Source organism: Pogoniulus pusillus, chromosome 6, assembly GCF_015220805.1.
Source record: "Pogoniulus pusillus isolate bPogPus1 chromosome 6, bPogPus1.pri, whole genome shotgun sequence".
NCBI classification, from domain to species: Eukaryota; Metazoa; Chordata; class Aves; order Piciformes; family Lybiidae; genus Pogoniulus; species Pogoniulus pusillus.
The window spans coordinates 31,041,782-31,058,108 of NC_087269.1; the positions used below are offsets into that span (position 1 = coordinate 31,041,782).

Here is a 16,327-nt window from a genome sequence, read left to right on the forward strand (position 1 = left end):
AGAATTATCAGCCTGCTAGGAGGCCCTGTAAAACCAGGGAGATAAAGAAGAAAACTCAAACCCAAAAATACCCTGATATTCCTTGATCTGCTGGTTGCTTCTAAAGAGAGAAAATGTGTGCAAACCCAATACAAATGAACTAATCAAATCCAAGAGTAGCTTGAAATGGGAAATGCGATGAAAGGCAGATTCCTTTGCACTTAACTGTAACTTTGGAATCACAGAATAAATAGAGGCTGCTTATACTCAAAAGTTTGTTGGCTTACTATTCTGCTCTCTATTGCTTCTTTTATTCTAAGAGTTTAGATTTGGGGTTTTATACTCATGCTATATACTCTGATGTGAAGAATATCATACTGGTGTAGGTAAAAAAAAGGAACAGTCATCTTTTCCCTAGAAGATTATTCTTGCTGTATGCAGAAATGGGGCGGGGGAATGCTACCAAATTTGACTTACTGATGCAAGACATTGACTCACAGAAGCATTTTCTAGAGATACAGATTATTGTCCTCAATGAACTTCAAGTCTGAATATTAAAGTTAGAAATTAAGCTTTAGTAAAATTCTTAACTAGTACAAATACCTCACAAATTTGTCAAGTTTAGTCCTGGTGTGGAATATTCATACGTTAGGACAATGTAACACTTTGTGAAGTAGAGGTGCAGTGTAGAAAGCATCAGAAAAAGGAACACAGACAAATAAGCAAGTGCCTGCTAGCTAAGAACTGTTGTGAACATGGGACATCTCAGCCACTCACAGAAGTGCTTGTCCAGGGGCTTCACAAGGTCAGTATTTTTATGACTTAATTGGGGCAGTCAATACATATCTAAGTTATTGTCTGCAGATTCAAAGACACAGTGTGCTTCGCAGTAACCCTGATTTAAATTCAGGCTGGTTTTGCAATTGTCAAAGTAAATTATGTGGTCAGATCTTGGGGAGTAAGATGGCAGTAACTACAGAAGAAGACATATTTGAGGCTTCATCAGATTAAGATGTGTTGCAAAAGCAGAATTTAATGGAAGTATTTCTCTTTTAATCTGTTTTAACAGATCCACAGGAAAGGCTTCTACAGCAAGTTTTGTTTCCCCACATTGAGAATTTTCTAAGGAAACATTTTAACCCCATGTGGGTAAGCTTCAACAGAAGCTTACAGAATCTGTCAAACATAGTAAGAAACCTGTCCCATGATGTGGAAGCCAACAAGAAAAGCATAGAAAGGTTCCAGGAGAGTACTGTGCCCAAAAGGGAATTCCAGGAGCTGGGAACTAAATTTGAATCGAAAGTCCAAGAAAACTTAGTGAAGGTCGATCAAGTGAAAAGAGATATAGAGAACCAACTGCAAATGCAGCAGGCTGGTATGCATTATAACCTCAACACAATCAAGGCAGACACTGACACAAAGCTCAAGAAGATTCATAAAGTACAGCAGTCCCATTTCTTAGCTCTGAATGAGAGTATAGCAAAGATGAAACAGGAGCAAAACAATCTCGAAAATAAGTTTGAGACTTTGAAAAGAAATTTAACAGAACTCTTCTCACAGCATGGTCCCAAAGACGAGAATGCCCAGTTAACCAGCCGACAAATCAGTGACGTCCTGGCAGGGCACGCGAAGCAGCTCAAAGAGCTTTACATGGAGTCAGATGTGGCCTTCCAGAACATTGCGGTTTTAGAGAGGTGGTTTAAGGAGATGAAAAAAAATATCTCAAAGTATAGGCCAGAAGATCTGACAGTAACTCTAATGGAGAAATCATTTATTATGGAAGAAAACAAAGCAGCAACGGAGAGGCAAATATCAGAGCTCAACGACACTCTCTCAAATCTTCGGGAAAACTATTCGGATCTGTTGAGGTACATGGAGGAATGCAATTGCCAGAGAATATCTTCTGACACTGATATATTGGAGGAAGAAGACTTACAAAATACCACTTATTCCCTTGAAGGCACTCAATCAAACTTTAAGGATATGCAGCACTTAGAGTCAGTTTTCAGAGATCTCTTAAGGAATGAAATTGAAGAGCTTTCTTCCGCTTTTCCATCCATCCATCAGTCCCTTAGCCTGCGTCAAGAAGAAACCAGGCAGCTTCAGTCACAAGTTACAGCCTTTTCAGAAGACATCAGCATTTTGAAAAAGAGAGATGAAGAAATTCATCAACACATCAAATACCTCAATAGTTCTTTTATCTCTCTTTTAAAAGATGCCATGCGGCATGAAACAGCACTGGAAGCTCTACTAGGAGAAGAACTAATGGAAGTCTTGTTTGAAGAAGATCCTAGTATCCTAATCACATCAGTATTTCAGCTGCAAGAATCTCTCAGATATATCTCAGATAAACTCCAAGAACAAAATAGGACTTTAGATTCTCTTACAAAGAGATTTCAGCACTTGGAGGGAGGTCAACAGAATAATCATGACACTCATACGTATCCTAAGCATCCCAAAGAAGAAACACAAACTTCCTCTATGCTGGATGAAGTCAGTAGTCAATACAGTGTGGCAGAACATATGGAACCAAACTATGAAGCTGCCATTGATGACTCTTTGGACAGCTCAATTTATAATGATATCGTGACTCTGAAGAATGATATCAAACATTTGAGCCTGGCAATCAAGAGGCACGAATCCATCAGAGACACAAACCTCTGCTGCAATCATACAATAGGAAAGGTAATTGAGCCACTCAGCACTTCTGTGGAAAACTTCTCAGCAGATTTAACAACCCTCAAGCAGAAGCTGGAAGAACATCTGCTGATCTTTAAAAAGCTATTTGGAAACAATGAAGAATTAGTTGCCTCAAACATAAGTCTGGATGTTACAAAGATTCAGTCAATGCTGACTAGAAAAGTGAGGCGGCAACAGAAAGGGCAAGATAAACAGAAGGACAAGAAAAAGCCTGAGAAGCACAGAGAAAATATGCTAACAGTGACTGGAAGAAACAAAGTGCAGACAGGACCTCTGGGAAAAGGTGGGTGGTTCTACTTGCTCCTATGCAGGTCTAGTTTCTTTTTGGGCTTCCTGCACACAGCATGTTAGTTATGGGCCTGTCAGGTACCACGTGGGATGCTGGAATGAGAAATTTTGGCATTATTTACACCCTCTCCCTGCACCAAAACAAGCAGTTTGAGTGGGAACCAAGCTGATACACTGCCACACTTTGCTTGAGGCTGGTAAAATTGCACACATTAGAGCTGGTGGAAAGTTTGCCTTGAACTATTTCACCTTCATTTGTTTGTTGATGCTTTAATTAATGCAGCAGCTGTCTCTCTTGAAGCTGCCCTGCTTCTTTTCCCTCTATTAAGTTTATAAATATCTGAGGGGTGGGTATCAAAATGAAAAGTGCCAGTCTCTTTTTGGTGATAGGACAAGGAACAGCTACAAGATAGAACACAGGAAATTCCATCTCCACACAAGGAGACAGCTTCTTGACAACTAGGGTGACAGAGCACTGGAACAGGCTGCCCAGAGACGTTGTGGAGTATCCATGTCTGGGCAATTTCAAAACCCACCTGGATGAGCTCCCGTGCAGCCTGCCCTAGGTGATCCTGCCTTGGCAGGGAGGTCGAACTCCATCTCCAAGGATCTCTTCCAACCCCTAACATTCCGTGATTTTGTGAGTTTGTAAGGATTGTACTCAAAGCACCAAATCCTTCCCAACACAGCCACATACATTAAATGAACTGCTTTAATTTGCACAAGTGAAACCAGGACAACTGGTGACAGCTTCAGTGACAAATTTTCAGCTTATACTTCACTGTGACTGGCCTCTTCCTTTTCACTGTAAACATGTGGCCATAAGCACTTGGTAATTACAAACCATCACAGGTTCAGCATTGGCTTTTATGTTTGTAGCCTTTATTATGGACATGTAACATAGAGCAAAAGTAATGCCCTTTAAGCATCTGTGCTGCAAAACTAAGACTTAAAAAAACAGAATGTAATTCAAACTCATTTATTTTCAGGATAGAAAAAAAAGGCAATACTTTTTTCCTGGGTGACCTTATACTTTGCCAAGAGCAATGGCCCAGATATTTCCAGGGAACCATTTGATCTAATCCCATTTGATTTCCTATCTGTTTCAGCCATTTAGTTCTGCAAAGCATACAGCAAAAGCAGGCTTGATAGAGTTTCACCCTATTCCCCCAAGTAGATGGACCCTGGGGAGACACAAGTACCATTTGCTAAAATCCTGTTCCTTTCTTTTCCAGACTCACTGGTGGCATTCCATGTGGGATTCACAGGAAAGGATAAAGAAAAAACTCTGAAGTTTAATGAAACATACTTCAATTATGGAAATGGTTATTTCCCTGAAGATGGTTACTTTAAAGCACCACATAAAGGTGTCTACCTGTTTGTCATCTCCGTGGAGTTTAGTTCAGGGCCAGCATTAGGACAGCTCTCCTTCAGCCGAGGGTACAGAAGAACTCTCTCCAGCAGTCAGAGGAAAACACCAAATGGAAACACCATGACTACTTTTGCTATGGCAGAAATGGAGAAGGGAGAGAGAGTAAGCTTTGAATTGCTGCAGGGCTCTGTTGTGAGACGGAGTCCACCTGGGACAACAATGGGTGGATTCCTACTGTTTAAAACTTGAATAGTGACATTTTGCTGTATTGATACCTTTCCATAGATGCAATGGATCAATTAACTATTGCTTCATCTGTGATGTATTCAATCCAACTGCATGTGTTTAAACATAGCACTACTCTAGGTTTGTCTTCATGCTTCTTTTCTGGAAGTGTTTGGCTTGTAATTAGTTGCTTATGAGCAGCGATGGGATTTTCTTTCAAGTAATAAGCTAGCTGTTTGGACTCCAAATACATCAGTGCACACATTCCCAAATCCTTCCACTGTGAGCACTGCACACAACTAGAAAAAATGGTTTGTGAGACTTCCTACACTTATAATCTCTTTTTACCCCTGGCCAAAGTGTACACTCCCATGACAAACACTGACACCACTTGCAAGAAGAAGATTTTAGGCAGGACTGTATGTATCAGGTCACGTGTTTTGTGAACAGCAGCTTCAAACTAAGAAACCAGGATAGTTTTACCTTTTAGTTCTTGTGTGGACCACAAGCAGTAACAGACTGCCTTGAAAACTTCGGCAACTCACTCCAGTGTTTCAGTCTGTGCACAACATGACCACTAGAAAAGATGGATCAAGAGCAGTACGTTGCACCCTATGCTAGGATTTGTCAGCAAGGATGTTAGAAATGGCCTGGTCTTTTTGCTTCTGGGCTTTCTGATGCATTTCAACTCTATTGCAGAAATTTGAGAGCAATAAAATATTCTCAAGATGAATTACATTTAGACATTAGGATTTTTTAAAAAATATTGGTGAAAGTGGTATTTATTTCTAGAGATAATCCTAAATAACACGGCAAATTCAGCCCAAAATTCAGCATTTACTAAATAGTTTTAAGCCAAGCAAAACTAATAGCAAAAATAAACCAAGTTCAGTGGACTGCTGTCATGTGGAATATAAAATAAATTAGAACAAACTCAAGAGTAGAAATTCTGAACTGTGGAGCTTTGGTGGGTTTGTTTTTATTTCCAAATTCTCAAGATGACCATGTCTGGTCACGTCCTAAATGTTTCTTCTGTGAAATAAAGTAACTCAAAGGCCTTCACTTTAAAGAATTGCAATTGTTTTGATGTATTTTCCTTGTCTATCCCAATGTCTTACAAAACAATATTAAAACGATTAAAATTGCCAAGATGAAGCTGATTGAGAAATTCCAAGTAATTTTAGGGAAAGAGATAAATTCTTATATCCTTTGAAGGTAACATTTTCTAACAGAAATATGTGCTGCTGTTTCTCCCCAACTACTTGTTTTCTAAGCAACACTAAACCTTCAAAATTATTAAATCCCCACATCAGTACCAATACACACTGCATTTAAGACAACACTTTGACAAGCAGACACTACCTATCTACAAAGCAGTTTCAGCTACTGACTTGAAAAGAGGATTGATCTCCATCCTGAGCAAATGATTGAAAATGATCTCACTCCTAGTAAGTGCTGATTTTCACCAAGGATTAACAGACTGAGTCTTGCCACTTACGTAACATGGAACACTTCTGCTCTGTGGCAGCCAGCACAAACTGCCTGCAAGCTCGGTGTCATCTTCTGTCCCACAAATGCTATCTGAGAAAGGGAAGAGAAGATGGATTTGAAGAAGTGAAATGCCCAAAAGGAAGAAAGGCGTCAGTGGTCCTCCAGTTAGAGGCTTCTGTGGTGGCAGTGTTCTACAATGCCAAGCAAAGTGTGATATCTAGGTCACGGTAGCTCAAGGAATTCTCCATCTTCAGTGCAATTCTGGAGCTACCAGCTAAATTCCACAATTAAATACAGACAGAAAATAAATACACACACATTTTAAAACACCTTGCTTGATTTTTAAAGCTTCAACTGGAACAAAGTTGCACGGAGCAAAGCTGGAGGTAGGTAGGTTCAGACTGGACGTGAGGAGGAAGTTCTTCACAATGAGAGTGGTGAGAACCTGGAATGTGCTGCCCAGGGAGATGGTTGAGGTCTCATTCCTGGAGGTGTTTAACGCCAGGCTGGATGAGACTCTGGCCAACCTGATCTAGGGCAGGGTGTCCATGCCCATGACAGGGGAGTTGGAACTAGATGATCCTTGTGGTCCCTTCCACCCCTGACTGATTCTATGACCCTAAAAACTAGTTACTTGGAAAAGGACGCAGTAGGCAGCATACAGGGGAGCACTTCATCCAGACAGGACTTTGGAAGGTTTGGTATCCTTATTCTTACCAGAGTTCACTTGTTTTGCAGAGTAAGCCAGGCAAATTCAGAGATCCTTGACACGAGGGCGAACGCAATGTTAACATATTTTCTTATTTGTATTCTTCAAATATGTGCTTAAATTAGCCACCTGCGTGTACAAAGAAGACACACTTGACTGAAAGACTCTGATGTTCAGATTATGCAGCAAAAGTAAATGCAGGATAATGGATTAAAACATTCTACTGGCTGCATAAATCAGGAAGTCTTACTTCCTTCTCAATCAACAAGGGAAAGAATTAAGCTACTGGACTATGTTTTTTTCTTTTTAATTAATACATGAGCTTTTTAATAAACTTCCATCTAAACTATCTCTCAGTAGGAAGAAATTATTTGACTACTGGTGTAGATATCTTTAACACAACCACCCAAACAGGTTTTATTAAGGGTGGGTTTTTGAGGGGTTGCTGGTTTTTGTCGTTCCCCTCCCTGGATTGACACAGCCACATCACCATTTTTTGGTGACTAAAGAAAACCACTTTAATGAGGAGATAGCAAACTCCATATTAGCATTTACAGAAAAACTTACCACAAAAACATCAAGGGGACAAGGATGATTGACAGCTTCTAAAATGTAGCTGTTTGTCAGCTCAGTGGATTAAGTACAGGGGACTTCTGAATATGAAAAACTGAAGCTGACCCCAGCTCCTCTGCTCCAGCCTGGTGAGTCTGCACCCAGAATGTTAAGTTCTGGGCCCCTCCATTCAAAAAAGGGTAGGAAACTGCTTGAAAGAGTTCAGCACAGAGCCAAGAAAATTATTAAAGGAGTGGAACATGTCCCTTATGAGGAAAGGCTGAGGGAACTGGGGCTCTTCAGCTTGGAGGAGATGAGGAGTGACCTTCATATTTATAAACACATGAAGGGTGATTGTCAGGAGGATGGAGCAGGCTCTTCGCAGTGACATCCAATAACAGGACAAGGGGCAATGGGTGCAGGCTGGAGCATAGGACATTTGACATGAACATAAGGAAAAACTTTCTCACTGTGAGAGTGACAGGAGGCTGGAACAAACTGCCCAGAGAGCTTGTGAAGTCTCCTTCTCTCAAGACATTAAAAAACTGCCTGGATGCATTCCTGTGTGATCTGCTATCAGTGATCTTGCTCTGGCAGCGGAGTTGGGACTTGATGATCTTTTAAGGTCCCTTCCAACTCCTAAAGTTCTGTGATAAGCATTAAGAGAAGAGCTGTTGGTAAGAACAGACAAGCTGCTACAAGTCATTTCGTATCAATCAACTAGACTGGCATGCCTGATGGCAGTTTCAGCACCAAGAGGCACAGAAATATGTATGTTTACTCCAAAGTACAGACAGATATATAAGAACCATCTGAGCACCCTATTTAAAAAAAAAAAAAAAATCACTTTCTAAATTCTCTTAGCAGTTCCCTAAAATCTGCCAGAGAACAGTAGAAACCATTCACATTTCTGGCTTTTCACAACAAACCATTAGGCTTTACCAAAAGATTAAAAAAATTGCACTGTAATGCCTTCAAGTAATTTTGTTACGGAAACTTTTACTACTTGATGAATATCAATCTCTTACAGTATTTCACATTTTAAAATTGCAGTATAATATAAAGGGGTTTTTGTGTTCTTTTCCATTACCAAGACAATCTCCTTGCCTGAGTCAGAATGCAAGTATCTCTTCTAGATAATACATTTTACATTCTATAGATCTATCAGGGCCTGAATTCTGCAGTCAGATTCATCTGAATTGATTTCAGATATTCACATTAATCCATTCGCAAAAGTCCATGGCAGTCTCTGGTCATAGAACGACTTAGGTTGCAAGGGACCTTAGAGATCATCCACTCCAACCTCCCTGCCATGTGCAGGGATGCCTCTCAACTAGATTCAGCAGCTCAAGGCCTCATTCAACCTGGCTTTGAACACTCCCAGGGAGGAGAACCAGATTCATGAGGTGGTCAGCCCACAAGCAGTGGTACTCTTATGACTCAGATTCAGTTATAGAGTTAATTATTAATTTCAGTGAGAAAGACTGAAGTGCTATTTTGTTGAAAGGTGAAGATAAAGCTAACAGAATGGATTAATGACATTAAAGAGATTAATTCTGACTCTTTATGAAACAGTAATACTTCTGAAATGTAATTTAAAACATGTGATTCAGTTCACCAACTCTTCAATATGCTCTTTGGCTTGCACACAAAAAGATACATGTGGGATTTTTAGATGTCACTGGATATAGCAATTCCAGTTCCTAGGTACCAGTGCAAGGGCAGCAGTAACACACTTTTATATGGAGGTCAAAAACAATCATACATAAACAATTACACTTTGATGTTTACTATTTGCAGGCAGTAGAACTTATTTTTACTTATTAAACCACTCCATTTTTTCCAAAGGGATCTATCTTGAGGATATAGCACCATGCTGTGGTCATTTCCAGAACCAACACTGGTTGGAGGGTGTGGGGAGAAGTGCTTGTCAATGTGCAAGAAGTTTCACTCACTCACAGTACTTTCACTACGCACTACAGTAAGACCAATACAAAAATCCCATATGCCACAATCGGTGAAACCAGTGCCACAAACTACACAATTGCCACAGCCATAAGGAAAAGTTTGCTTTGCCAAGACCAAAACTTTGTGTGGTGTAATTTCCTGGTATTACATTAAAAAAAGGATTGAAATTATATGCAGTCTACAGTCTTCTACTTTCCAGAATTCTGCTGCAAGAATTTAACATGACTTAACAGGGAAAAGTGTTATACCTACCTTTATAATATATTGATAGCAGTTTGTATGCATCTCAGATTAAAACCAAACAATCAAACCCAAACAAATAAAACCTCAACAACCCAAACAAAAAAACCAACCCCCAAACAATCAATTTTATAGCTACTATAAAAAAAAAAATCTACCTTTCAAGCTAAGTTTATTCCTAATTAAAGGTAAAAACAGGACAGGAACTAATCTTACTTCTTTCTGCTTGCAAACTAACAGTTGATTCCATGGAGAGTCACAGCTGATACATTTCTGCAATGAGAAAATCAGCTCTGATTTTATAGAATTGGGTAGTTGCAGATGATTTGTCTTCGTTTGCTGGACTTCTAAAAAACAGAGTGAGTTTAGCAGGCTGTGCACAAGCACTTGCATGATTTTGTAACCAAGAGCATGTGAGGATATTATCTCAAGTCTCTGAATTTAGATATTGTTACACAAGAAGGATGTTGTACACAGAGGGAACAAAAATTGGTTACAGAATCCCCCATCTCTTTATTTGTTCTCATTTTACTTGATGAGGCTGAGGTAAATTTACATGGATAAAATCACCATGGGAAGAACGTGCGTATGTTCAAGTAAAAGAAACACTCAGTCTTGACTTGTGGCTTTGCTACATGACAGGAATAAAAAAATCAGGAAAAAGGAAACATTTGTTTTACTGCTGTGCCCAAATTTAGTCTAAGGAATACAGAGCCTGAACCAAGTAATTGTGACCAATAAGTGACCACTAACAACTTACTCACAAACTTGGGAAAAACCATAAGCGAGGTATTAAAAAGTAGGAAATTTAGTTACAGTATTATGATTTCCAAGTCATTACATTTGTAAGGCAAAAAAATCTTATAGTAACAAAACACATTACTAATGCATACTAAAATAAGGTTATTTACTTAAAAACGATACATTGGACATAGTCTGTGTACAGAACAAGCAATTCATGGTAAACTCAATAAGGCACCTTCTAAAGCAGATGCTGTACAAAATACATTAGTGTGTTACATTTTTAAGGGAGTATTCTACACTTCTGGCATATAACACACGTTCAGAGTGTGACCATATGTCTAGTTCCACTCTTCTTTCGTATTTTATTTACATCTTCTCTAGGTTAACTACAAGGTTATTTATTCTTCTTGTATACAATATAGTACATTTCATTTTGGGCATGGCATGTCCGAGCACAAAAGTCACTACATGACGTGGGCTTCTATAATTGCATCCAACAGCAAAATATTACAAAGTAACAATGACATGATATTTGTTCAACCATTAGAAGCAATGTGCACTCCACTTCTGCTGTACCAGCCAAGGCTAACACACTGTGGCTCCATAAAGCATTGTATTGTGCAACATTGACAGACATTTTTAGACATCACCTGTACTTGGAATAAAAACTGTGGGCACAGGAAAGGACATTTGACTTCAAGACCAGGTTGGGTGGGGCCTTGAGCAACCTGATCTAGGGAAAGGAGTTCCTGCCCATGGCAGGGAGGTTGGAACTAGATGATTTTTAAAGTACCATCCAACCCAAACCATTCCATGATTCAGTGTCACTGTCAGCCAAACATGGGATTTCTAAATCGTTCTAGTATTTGACAGAAGATGAGCACATAACTTCCCTTTCTAGCTTCTTCTCTTTGCTTTTCAACCATTTTACACTGACAAAATACTGCCTGTGAAGACCAGAGCAGATAAAATGTATCCAACTTATTTGCTTTATAAACACACATTCAAACGGTCCTTTAGATCAAGATCTAAAATTTGATTCTAGATTACTATGGAGGTAAGTTAAAAATCTGAATTTTACATTTTATTCAGTACCTCAAAATAGACTAAGAAAATAATTCGGAAAAAGGTGATGGATATTGGGAAAACTGTCAGATTCTTGAGGAAAACTCATAATAAACTCAAAAATCTAAGCCTACATTTTCTTTCTGCAGAAGTAGCATGTTTCTCATGGAATTTCTAAGTTAATCATAAAACCACAAAAATGTTCTTTTCAATTAAAAGGTATATATGTGGCTCAAATTATTTTCCACCTAAATAAAATAATGCAGAGCAGGTTAAGTAAACATGAAAAAAAAATTAAGAACTTCCAAGGCACAGTCTTGACAGTCACAAAATATTTCCTTTTTTTTTTTTTTGAAGAAGAAAAACATTCCTAGATTTAGGGGATACTTTTTCTGATGGCAAATGCTTTGAATTTTGACCAACTGTGTTAGTTTGAAGAATGCAGCTAATAACACCAGAAGAATCCTATTACTGTCCCTGATCTTAAAGGCTTCTGGGCTCTACAGTATTGCAATAAAGCAACATCATTGCTTTGGAGCCTGCACTAAACATGCTTAATTATGCAAAAATTAGTAGGCTAGCTTTGAGTGAAGGTTGGTGTTTTTTTTCCAAATGATTTTTAACATATCAGACATACCTGGGCTCCAAACAGTGAATGAGTTTGCTTGGAATGTAGGTATGTGCTCAAGTGCTTCGCGCAACCAGATACTTTAGCAACAACAGTTTTTGGAGTATCAGGGAATCAAGGAATGCTGAAGATCGAGCAGCTCCTGCATAAACATATGTTTGAGTATGAACCTAGCAACTGAAGTGCTGAAAGGCAAAAAAAAATATTCTTTATTCTCTCAAAGCTCACTTTTGCTCATTTATTAACATTCTGTGTTCAAGTAAACCTATACATCAATTAAGGTCTTTGGATGCCTACCAAAGAACAGGATCATACTGCCTTGTAAATGCCTAAACAACGGTGCAGAAAATAAGCAAATAATTAGAAATTACTGGAGTTCACACTTCCAGCAGTGGCCTTCCAAAGACTTGGAAAAAGAATTCATTAAAAAAAAATCTCCAGTGTGGCAAATTGTAAAAGAAAATGAAGAAAGTATCCTAATTAGGAATTGGGTTAATTTAAATAGAATTTGTTGATCTGAAAGTTTAAGCTAGCAGGGTACTTACATAAACTTTTCCTTATTGATAGAAATCCTGAAAAATGATTAAAAAAGGTGGCTTATTCCTTTTATTTTTGGTTCATGAAATCATTTCCAGCTACCTGTGCAAAAAGCAGGTGTAAAGGCATGATAGACAGCTTCAAATTCATTCTGCATTTCTTGGCAATGGACGGAGAAACACTGTTTGTTTGTTGTGTTTTTGAAAAGCCCTTTCTCACGAGGATGGTAGCACAACATCACGTCTCTCTTGCTGTTTTAGAATAAGTTAAAACCATTAGTTGACAAACCTATGAACTTCTCAGCCAGCATACATATTAATACTTAAAGGCTTTACTGAACCAAAGTGATGATTTTTATTTTTTCTTAAAGAAACGTCCCTCAAAATAGCTAGTTTTCTATAAAATAACGTAGAACTGTTAAATAAAGTCTGTACAGCACAATAGAAAATAAAAATACTGCAATCTTTTGCCTGACCATTTACATTATGGGAACTACAGAATTAAAACAAACCCCCCCAACACGTTAGAAAGTTGGAATTGTTCACAAATCACATTAGTTCTGTGTTACATTTTCTTTCTCTATCGGTTGTATTTCTTTCAACATGTATCAAAGAAAAAAAATCTCCATGTACATATTTTAAGACAACAAATAATCCAACATAAATCAATCTGAAATTTTAACATTCTTTAATCAATTTTAATCTTACTCATAACTTTTTTCTTCAGATCCTGACTACGGCATGTTTGAGTGTATGTGCATGTATGTAATCGTACACATGGACCTAGGTGTAGGTGTTGAGTTTTGTCCCCTACAGCACAAAACACAGCATATAAATAACTTCCCTTTTTAAAGTTATCTAGGATAAGATTTACAGTACAAAGTTATAGGCACTTAAATTAGCAAATAGGTTCAATGGTTCCAATACTGTATCTTATTTCTCTAGGTGGTTCTTGCATTTGAAGCTTCAACTTGAGTTATGGTACTGTTTTCTAACTTCAAAGCAGAAGTGCCAAAGGAGTCATTAATCAGTAATTCAGGCTTCGAGTAGCCTCATGGAGGAGTTCTGATTTTTAACCAACTTGTCTGGATCAGTGGAGGAATGGAAGGAACTACAGTTTCCTCTCCATGCCAAATAGTTGGCACAGTAAGATCAAATTTTGCAATTATGCTAACTTTATCTACACAAATTATCTTTCAATACTTTTCCTCCCAAATGTGCTTATCTAGAACTTAACCCACTGATTTACCTTCTCTCAAATGCTGAACTTGTAACTGTCCACCAAGTGGCCCACAGATGTGGCCTCCTGTGTTTACATCAGAGCAACCCAGCTTGAAATCTTCTGCATGTGTGGATCTTATCTTCACTTATTCAGTTCTCCTGGTCTTGACCTTCACTGTATTCTCTAGCCTTCTGAGTGCCCAGCCTGCACTTTCTGACTTCCTGGTTTTGTGTCTGTAAATCAGACTTCTTGCCAAGCCTTTCAAAACTTATCTTCTGCTGATTTTGACAAATGGTGAAAAAGCATGCTCCTGCAGCTCATTCCCTCCTGTATGGGAAAAAGTTCAGAGCATGACAGATACCCACCAGTGAGTCTCAAACTAGAAAGGGAAAAAAAACCAAACTTATCAACACGGTCTTTCTGTTAAGATGTGAAGTATTCTACAGCAAAAATGCTGGTTGTATTTGGCATCGTGAAAAATATGCCAGATTTCATAGTCATCCAATTACAAAGCCTGCTAGACTGTAAGTGAGATGACCAAGACAGTCTATCCCTCTAAGAGAGATTGTTTCAAGATCTTTACAGACTTATGTAGGCGTTCCTTAATTTATTAACAGTTCACATTTTTGCAGTTCTCCTTGAGACCAAAACAAGAACAGAGAGCAAGTTAAAACTGAGATTTTGGAAGATGATGGCAATGAGTAAATTCTGTAGCAAATATCTGGTTGCAGAGCCACAAAACACATGGAGCTCTGACCATAAAACTTTGTTCATTTAAATTGTTTCTTACCTATTCCATATGACAGAAAAAAATCCTGGCACACACATAAAGGCATAAGGAACTGTTAAACCGAGTAGTATCACAAACAAATTCATAACCTAAAGGCTGTTTCAAAAAAACTTAGTATGGATTGACTAGGTTTTATCAGGTAGAAGGCAAAAAAAAGCTTATATTCTCCATCTCTATTGAATCCATATAGCTTGTTAGGCTTTCACAGAAAGCACTGTAATCTGAACATTCAATTCAGTACCCAGAGTTTTACTGGAGACTCACTAAGTATGACTGAAGTCTCAATGCAGCTCAAACAAAACCAAAATGTGTATTTTATCAAGGCTGTCCATATATGTAGCATGTAGTGTACAGAGGCTCTCAGTATCACAGTCCATGAAGTACTGAAAGATTTGATTAGCAGCCTGTAGAAGTGTGCTGAGAAAATATACTGAATCTCAGTTATTTCCTCTTTCCACATAGGTCTCTCACCCACGTTTGAGTGAAAAGCATTACGAGTCCAGCTTTGCTCTCCAACGTCAATTTACTACATCAAATCTTTACATCTTGTGATTCCACCATCTTGGCAAGTGTCTTCTTGATCCTCAAGGCAGTGAGTCTTGAGGCAGGATTATGAGCCCAGCATTCAGACATTAATTTCAATATTGCTCTTAAACACTGCAAAATAAAAAACGAACAATAAGCAGAAAAACCTCCATAGAGAAGGCAGGAGACGTTTGGTAGGGATTTTTTGCACTAAAAATGAATAAAGTATATTTCAGCAGTCAAAAAACAACCTGAAGAAAACTGGGAAGTCCTAATGGAACCAAGGATTTGGGGAAGAAAACCTTTTCGTATTTAGGTTGCTATGTAAAATAGTTCCAGCTTACATTGTAGGCTGGAAAGAATCTCATGAGGTTCAATAAGGCAGTTAGGTCAGGGCAATCCTAGATACCAATATAGGCCAGGGGATAATAATATTGAGAGAGCAGGCCTGCAGAAAAGGACCTGGAGGTGCTGGTAGATGTGAAGTTGGACATGAGCAAAGAGTATGCACTTGTAGCCCAAGTCCTGGGCTGCATCAAAAGAAGCCAGCAAGTAAATAGAGAGGTGGTCCTGCCACTTGCCTAGAGTGCTGCATCCAGCTCTGGAGCCCTCATGACAGAAGGACAGGGACCTGATGGAGCAAGTCCAGAAGAGGGCCACAAAAATGATCAGAGGGCTGGAACACCTCTTCTATAAGGCCAGGCTGAAGGACCTGGGATTGTTCAGCCTGGAGAAGAGAAGGCTCTGGACAGACCTAATAGCAGCTTTCCAGTAGCTGAAGGGGGCCTACGAGAAGGCTGGAAAGGGATTCTTTAGAAAGGCCTAAAATGATAGAATGACAGGCAATGATTTGAAATTAGAGAAAGGGAGATTCAGGTTAGTCCTTAGGAACAAGTTCTTTATCACAAGGTTGGTGGAACTCTGGAACAGATTGCCCAGTTGAGACCCCACTCCTAGAGATATTCACGGTCAGGTTCAACAAGGCTCTGAGCAACCTGATCCAGTTAAGGATGCTGCTGCTCACTGCAAGAGAGTTAGACTAGATGACTTTCAGAGGTCACTTCCAACCCCAACTATTCTATGATTCTATGTTCATGTTGTGGCCCTCTAAGAACACATGTAAATTTAGTGTTTTATTTACATCATGGCTTGCCCTGGAGCATGCCAGTTATATTAAAAAAAAACAAAATCAAAGACAAAAAAGGAAAAAGGCCACCAAACACAAACATCTTGATTCATATTTCATATCTTATGTGACAAACCAGTAAGCTATATACAAACAAATAAATCAAA

General features: G+C 38.7%; 2 protein-coding genes across 3 annotated transcripts in view; one reads left to right on the plus strand and one right to left on the minus strand.

Moving 5' to 3' along the window:
* The window catches only part of MMRN2 (multimerin 2), a 26,741-nt gene extending 19,630 nt beyond the window's left edge, over positions 1 to 7,111 (plus strand). The window contains exons 6-7 of the mRNA XM_064145108.1: positions 1,049 to 2,962; positions 4,203 to 7,111. Coding sequence (XP_064001178.1) covers positions 1,049 to 2,962; positions 4,203 to 4,588 — 2,300 coding nt within the window. The 3' untranslated portion in view covers positions 4,589 to 7,111. The remainder of the gene's footprint in view (positions 1 to 1,048; positions 2,963 to 4,202) is intronic.
* A 3,303-nt stretch (positions 7,112 to 10,414) lies between these two features.
* Positions 10,415 to 16,327, minus strand: part of BMPR1A (bone morphogenetic protein receptor type 1A) — a 90,238-nt gene continuing 84,325 nt past the window's right edge. For both annotated transcript variants that reach the window (XM_064145111.1, XM_064145109.1), the window contains one exon: positions 10,415 to 15,166. In XM_064145111.1, coding sequence (XP_064001181.1) covers positions 15,041 to 15,166 — 126 coding nt within the window. In that variant the 3' untranslated portion in view covers positions 10,415 to 15,040. The remainder of the gene's footprint in view (positions 15,167 to 16,327) is intronic.